Source organism: Nicotiana tabacum, chromosome 17 (genome assembly GCF_000715075.1).
Source record: "Nicotiana tabacum cultivar K326 chromosome 17, ASM71507v2, whole genome shotgun sequence".
Taxonomy (NCBI): Eukaryota; Viridiplantae; Streptophyta; class Magnoliopsida; order Solanales; family Solanaceae; genus Nicotiana; species Nicotiana tabacum.
In genome coordinates, this window is record NC_134096.1 from 128,268,336 (window position 1) to 128,276,490 (window position 8,155).

General features: G+C 33.6%; 1 protein-coding gene across 1 annotated transcript; it reads right to left on the minus strand.

Moving 5' to 3' along the window:
• Positions 1 to 905: 905 nt before the first annotated feature.
• LOC107827263 (uncharacterized) lies at positions 906 to 1,349 on the minus strand. The gene has a single exon (XM_016654360.2). The coding sequence runs from the start codon at positions 1,347 to 1,349 to the stop codon at positions 906 to 908; it is 444 nt and encodes a 147-aa protein (XP_016509846.1).
• Positions 1,350 to 8,155: the final 6,806 nt, after the last annotated feature.

An 8,155-nucleotide genomic window follows, 5' to 3' on the forward strand; every position in this document is an offset into this window, starting at 1 on the left:
TCTTCCAATCACAAGTTTCCTTTTGAACTTGAAAAACAAACTCAACCCATAAATATGCTTTGGAATAACAAGTGGGAAAACGACATAAAAAAGTGTACTAACTTATGTCCGAAATCGATGATTCTCTCCGGAAATGACCATGATTAATTTCTTTCAAGTTTTTGCAACACAGAATAAAAGTCATAATAATTTCTTTATTGTTTCCAAAATAATGCCATCAGGACAAGTTCTAAAGAACTAATATAGCAAAAACGGGTGGGAAGAAGCAGCAGCGTGGAGAGGGGAAGGGAGGGTATGGATTTGTCAGCGGAGAAGAGGGGGAGAGGAAGAGAGAGGTTTTTCTGTTATTTTTGTTTCTTTTTTAATTACAATTGTCATTTTTTAAGAAAATTACACGTGTCAGTCATTGATTTATATTTTTGTATTTTGGCTGCCTATTAATTTTGTGTCTAAATGACATATTTAAGATGTGACTGGAGTGTTTAAATGTGATGGACTTATTGAATGTCGAAATAAATAGTATTTAACAAGTTTAAGGGGCTATCGATAGTATTATAAAAATGTTGCTTTAACCTATTGGTTTCGGTCAAACTTTATCACCATAGACAAGCCTTTTGATGTGATTCGGAGTATTGGAGGAGCATAATGGCTTCAAGCGCCACATCAAAACGGGGATCTTGTGAATGAGTAGTTCGTTGTTAAGCGCGTATATATAAATTCTCATTATAAGCAAAATAAATAAAATTACTAAAAAGGAGAAGATTATCCGCTATAACTATAGTTCCACTTTCACATTTTAACTTACGGTTACATAAGACAGTAATTTAAATAAATAAAAACAAGAAAGAAGAAACACATATTCGAAATTATTAATTCCCCAGAATACCCCTGAAACCTCCACCAATTCAATTCTTCACCTCCTCCTCCTCCTCGAAAGCAGACACAGGATAAGCCCTAGAAAGTCCAGCAGGGGTAGCAAAGGTAATTTTCTTAAACTCCGGGTCTTGAATTGAAATATCAGAAAGGGTAACCCAAATGAGAAGCTCCTTGCTTTTAACACCAGTGAGCTTCTTCATCCGACGATCCTCAACGATCGCCGTCACCTCAGTGTCGTACCAGACGAGCTTACCGATCTTCTTAAACTTGTGCTCTTTGGCCTTCTTCTGTTTCAGCCAAACGAACCCGGTTTCTTTGTTGCGGCCCACCTCTAAGATGTCATCTAGAGGGAGTAGACCATTTGGCATGTTGATTTCCTTTAGAAGTTCAAGCGATTTCTGCTTGCACATCACTGGATCGGTGTACACTTCCGCATTTTCCCTTTGGTTTTCGATAACTTGCCGAGTCGCCATGTTTTCACCAGAAAAATGAAAGAGAATTGAATTCTTAGCGCGTGACAGTGTAAGAGAGACTAATCGAGGGGGGCTTGAGAGGAATTGGGGATGGATGGTGTATATTTATAGCGAGGATATGATGTTAAGTTACTGAATTGCCCTTTGGACTATTTACTTATTTGTTTATTTTTTGGATCTTGTGACATGTACTATTTACGAAATTGAGTAATAAACTCTTAGAAAATTTATGAAATCAAGAAAGTCTTTAATTATAGTATGCACTTGGTTAACTACTTGCCTCGAAGAGTCTGTCCCCGTTCCCACCGATCAAACCTCTTTATAAAAGTATCCTTATATAATAGTCATTTATTATAAAAATCATATTATTTTTAAAATCAATTTTTATATTATGTTATAAAATATTTTATCTATAACAATATTTTAATATAACTATCAAAAAATATTGAACAAACGAGGTTATTATAGATAAATTTGATTTTACTTCATCTTCTTTTAAATTTAAGACATTAAAGGTAATGAAATTAACCTTTTCCGGTCTGTGTTGCCTTATATCTATAGATCGTGATGTGCTTTAAAATGGTCGTCTTATGTCCCCTTTCAATGAGAAATCCCATTATCCAATACGTAGCTCTTTTTGTTCCTATTTTAATCCTCCAGCAGGTGAATTTTCAATTTTCCACAAAATTATATTTCTTTATATCGACATTGATACATAAAAATTCGACACACTAGCCTAACTTTCTTTAGTTTAGCGTCCACGACTAGAAGTGCAACATCTTTTTTTGTTGTTGGTTTCGAAACTTGTGCAATTTGTAGTATATTTTGATTACCTTGGAGTTTTTATATAATATGGAGTAGTTTTTTCTTTTAGCAATTTCATGTTTAATAAATCATAACTCAAAGTATTAGACTGTCCGAATCGAATGTGTCCCTAGACATAATGATATATTTAGTGTTCTTGACAACAACCGAAAGTGTTATAGTTAGGGGTGTATATAGGTCGGGTTAGTTTCAATTTTTTAATCACCAAACCAAATCAATTATATCGGGTTATTAAATTTAAAGACCAAACCAAACCAATCAAATTCGGATTTTTAAATCTCGATTTTTCTTGAGTTTTTCGAGTTTTTGGGTTGTTTCGGGTTTTTTTTCTTCATAAAGTCTTTATAACACAAAACATAGAATTTGTGCTCCAAATATTTCTTTAATCCTAGTAAGACAGAACTATATAAGGTATTTTTAATAAAATAACATAAATATGAGATGATTCATTGTATTGTACTAAAATATTTAACAATAAAGAGGAGAAAATCGCATAAAATAAATATTATTAATAAGTCATAATGAAAACAAACATAATTTAAAATTACTAATAAATTGCTAAAATAAGTACGACTAATAAGTACTATTATTTACATGACTAAACACTAAAGAAAAATAAGTTATGCATTTTATATCTAAACCATGGAAAAACTAAAAAATAGATATCCAACACTATTTTCATTCATAGTACAATTGAATTGAATTTCTTTTATTATCATTAGTATTGATTTGATTTTAGTTTATGATTTATTTGAGTTACTAACATTTATGGACTATAAAACTTATTGGAGCATCCAAAAGTTATAAGTCCGACTTGAAATAATACGTTAAAAGATAAAATTATTAAAAAGCTTAAGTTTATAAACTACACTACAATAAATATTTTTATGTATTAAATATATTTAAAACTTCTATACATATAATGTCGGGTTGGTTTGGTTTCGGTTTGACTTTTTTTAGTTAAAACCAAACCAAACAAAATATCGTCGGGTTTTATTTTCCAACACCAAACCAATCAAACCAAACCATAGTCGGATTTTTCTGTCGGTTTAACTCGAATTATCGGATTGGTGTGGTTTGTCGGTTTCATTTGTATACCCCTAGTTATAGTGAAGGGCCATCTACACATATTTGCATTTAATGTTTGCGAAAAACTATTAAATTCAAGATATGTGTTTTTCTTCTAAATTTTTATGACTTAATTATAATTAAATGACATGTATTTTCATTGTAATTTTTGATTTTATATTAAATTATTTTATTTGATGTAAATATTAAATATTGTAATAAGTATTTACCAATAATTGCATGCTTTACCCCACTCTCCCCTTCCAAAAAATAAAAGGAAAACTGAAAACCGTTGGATTTTTGAAGAGGGAGGAGTAGGAGGTTGGGAGCAGGCTGGTGGAGAAGATTGATATTTATGGAACTTGCCCAAATTTATTTATCAATATTCAATAGTGAGTTAATTATATTTTCGGTCTGCCAACCACTTACAAGTGAACATTTATTTAAGCATGTCACGTGGTCAACACGTGTTCCCCCAACATGATGCAATGAAGATGAAATTTGCTACTACGTACTATTATTGTACAAGTACATAGTTGTAATCTCGGTTGAGAATATGTCGCATATCATCGACTCATTCTGTCAAGCGCAACTGTGGAAGTAATTAAAAACAGTGGGTTGAAAAGTTAGAAAAGTAATTATGGTATAACTTTGAAACAACTGTGAAATAAGGCCAAATACATGAACAGCCCTTCTAACTCCATTTCTTATGTTTCATTTTAACACAACAAGCTGATCCGGTATAAAAAATAAGTATGTGTATAAACGCTTTTGAGGTGTAATAATTATCCAATTAAATGTAGCCACATGTTGTTTAGTCTATGTCAAACGGATCTAACCCAAATATCCAAATATTCAGAACCCTAAATAAATAACTTTGAATGTGATTTAAATACATTGTAATGTTTTTGGCAGCTTTGTTACTTCTAAAAGTTGCAAATTTAAGTTGTTTATTTTGAAGACAATATATCTCTAATATCTGATTTCAATATAGTGACAAGTGACATTCTTAATTAGATGAGTTAAAGAATGCGAAAAAAGTACGGGAGGAACATCCTCGGGGTTACACTGAGAAAAGAGCCAGACCTGACAGCCGTAAAACGAGAAACATGAACGGAATGAATAAAGACTGTTAAGAAGGGAAGATGCACGAACCTATCATAAATAAGGAAGGGAAATCGATACAGTTACATGAAATCCTTAGCCATAAATACTTCTGTTACAATTGTATATGGTAACGGATAATCAAGGCAATTAATGTCATTAGTGAGCCCGAATTAAGTAAGAAAACCGTTATAATTGTATGCTCCTACATAAGGACTGAAACCTCATTTGTAATATGATCCGATAATTATTGAAATTTATGCAATCATTCTTTACGTTATTCTCAAGGTTCTAAACCGTAATTTTGGGAGTGATTAACAATCTATTTTGTATTTTCTTTGTCAATTATTTACATTCCTTGTTCTTCAAATTATTGGAAAAGTAAAATAAATCTTGGTTATCAGTAACCCGATTTTTTCTTGATATTGACTTTGACCGAGAAATCTATTTTTGGGTTAACAATGATTTTTAATAAATAAAGAAGAGAAAAAAACTGACTGACTAAATAAAGAAATTAAAAAATGGCAAAACTTTGAAGCTTACCGGAGATGGAGATCGAAAGCAACCAAGAAATTATTTAAGAGTGTAGATGAATAACGGGAAAGGAGGTTGAGCATTTAAATAGGTGTGCAACGGAAATAAAATTACCATTATTACCATTAAAATAGAGCCTCACGTGCCTATCAGGCAAGGAAACTCACCCAATATGATTAGTTAACTTTTTTTGTTAAAATGAAACATAAAAAATGGGGTTGAAGTACCAAAATAAAACAAGGTTGAGATGAAGGCCAAAATAAAAATTGGTGCCAAATTAGAGTGGTTTTCTATGTAGTTGGTCGTGAAGCAATATACCATATAAAATTTATGATATTATAGTGTGTGCTCAGTGCTCTGAAATTCTTAAGGTTATAAAAATAATTGTTAAATATATAATAATAAGTTCAACGTTATATTATTTTTAAATATAATAAAATAACAAGAAAACAGTGTAATATAAAATCAGAAAGGAAGAAGTATTAATATTGTAACATTTTAATCCTTTTTCTAACCCAACAACTACAGAAAGCCACAAAATTGTTGGACAGTTCACATGTTTGCTTCATGATATGGGTGCGAATGTAAATTTATTTTAGTTAAAAATATTAGCATTCTCAAGATTAATTCTTTTCATGGAAAAATGCTGTAGTTCCACTATCCAAATGTTTCTTCGCATCGAATTGACATTTTACTCCCACAATTCAATCTATATGAAAATTGTTATGCTTTGTGCATATATAACGTGATGAAAAACTTTTAGTAAATTACTCAAATTTCTTCATTTAGAGACAAACACGTTTTATATATCAACATTTCAGATGCTGAACCTTTAGAGAAATTCTGGAAAGAACAAAAATACATTTACTTTTGGTTTCGCATAAGTATTCTTTTATACCAAAAATATAAATTCGTTGCTTTATGGTATTGCTTCTCGAAGTAATATTTATTCTCAAATCTAAAATTTTACTTTAGTGAAAGTATATTGCCGACAACTCTATTTTCTTTTTAAGAAAAAGCGGAGAGTGTATTCTGAAACACTTTTCCGTAGTAAAACGCATTATTTCTTTTTTACTTATTACTTGACTCATTCGAGTAAGTCGGCGAGCCAAGTATCTATTTCACACGTCTTCCTTCTTTTTTTCCTCCTTAATCAAATTGGAATATATAAAGAATTTGTTTTATCAGTTTCTAACTCCAAGAATTCAAAAGTATTCAAGAAGAAAGCTTCTCCCTATCATTGGAGTAGGTACGTTTTCCTTTTCGCCTAATCAGGCAAGAAACATGAAGCACCAATAAAACAACTTAGGAGAACGTTCTCAATTCAGTCGTTCTCTACCTATCACCAGTTTTTTTGTTTAAAAAAAGAGGAAGGGGAATGTTTGACAAAAAATATTAATTTTGGCTCAACCAATTAGATTTATATAATAAAGAGTTAATCTTAGTTAAAAATAATATTCAAAAGATAAACCTACGTGTGTCAAAACCAAACAACTAGTATATTCTGCCAGGATGGTAGTAAATATGAGCAATGATGGTAATATTCAATGATCCAAAAAGATGGAATATGGCATTAAAAAGTAATAAATAACAATAAATGACATTTAGGTAAATAAAATGTGCGAGTCACCCAAAAAGAAATGAGATCAGTGATTATTTTTTTCTGACAATGATGAATGATTGATAAGCCTTTGAATACTTGGGTCGTTTTTGGATCCGGTGGAAATGCGAGACAAGAATCTTGGTAAAAAAGTTATTTTTGTATCTGTGCGATAAGATCAAATTCTTTCTTATAAAGTCAATGTGTTCTTTACAAATGAATATCTCATATCGGCTATCATTGTGTCTCTTTCTATTTATAGGAACATGTTCCTAGAAAACCTAATAGTACAAGTGCAGAGAATATCCACTAGAATATTCTCTTTAATGTCATATCTCGAAACTAGCCGTTATAACTCTGTCAAGGGTGTTCGACCTCGACCTCGACCTCGATCTTTGATGACTCCTCGATCTTAATCCTTGCAAACTCTTCGACCGCAACCTTCATTGTCCTGTGAATGTCTCGCTAATGCTATCATGACTTAAGCACTTTAGAGATAAATTTTGACCCATACAGTTAGTCCCTCCGCTTATTGAGGTCGACTTCGCGGGCGAGTTCGATGAGCCGATTATGTTGTTGGTGGTCGAGCTAATCAAGCGGAATATACGGGTCGTGGTTATTGCAGCGAGCAGGCGACGTGGCCCTGTGTGAGCAGCACATTTCAAATGCTTCGAATTTCCCGGGTGATTTGCTGGAGTCACCCTATCCAAGGGTTAGGATGACATCATGATATCATGCATCATTATGACGCATATTCCCGATGCATAGCTTCGTTTCGTGTGTGACCTTTTATTAGACATGTCGCTTCGATTCCAGTGCCAATCATGATGAACCATTTTTGGTTTCGGTGCCATGACTTCTATAAATAGGGACCCTTGGACTTGGTTTTGGAATTTAAATCTTCTAACGTTTCGAAGCACCAAACTTCTCTCTTGCCATTTTCTTCTCCGAATCTCCTTTCTCTATTTCATTGACCTATATTGTTCTTCATTCCATCTTATTACTTTCTCCTTCATTACGTTGAATCATGTCAAACGTATCATCTAATGCCGGTGAAGGGAGTCGTGTTACTCCCCTGGAAGTGGTACTTCCCTCCCATGAGGAGAGCGTTTCCGCCATTGTTAAGGATGAAGCCTTCTCGTCGGTGGAGGAAATAATTCCCCGTAATCCTGAATCCAGGTCCGACCTTACCAAAGTACCTGACGCCGCACCTGAAGTCTTTAAATCAATGATGATGCCGAAGGAATTAGCGAAACTCAAGGCCAAATTCGTCCTTCCAAACCATGTTGAGCTGATCCCGGCCGAAGGGGACGTGGTACAGGTCCATCGCCCCGGGTACTATGCTCTTTATACCTATCCCTTCCTCATCGGCTATTCATTCCCCCTATTTCCGTTGGTGGAAGAGTTTTGTCATCACTACGGCGCCTGCCCTGCTCAGCTTGCACCGTACGTCTACAAGGTAATCAAAATGCTGACTAAGTCGCCGAGCTGACTCTGCAACACTTAATACATCTATTCGCCCATGGCTTCTATAGGGGAAAGATGCTGAACCTTCACCACCGAGGAGGCAAATGTTTGGTGGTGAAGATGGATGACAAAGCCCATCGTTAGTTCTGTCTTAACTTCTTCTTTGTCAGGACCAAGGACGTTATGGCCAATGTCAACGGCTTTCCTG

Excerpts from the sequence above, each read along its gene's own strand:
- LOC107827263 (XM_016654360.2), bottom strand. The coding sequence starts at position 1,349 with ATGGCGACTCGGCAAGTTATCGAAAACCAAAGGGAAAATGCGGAAGTG.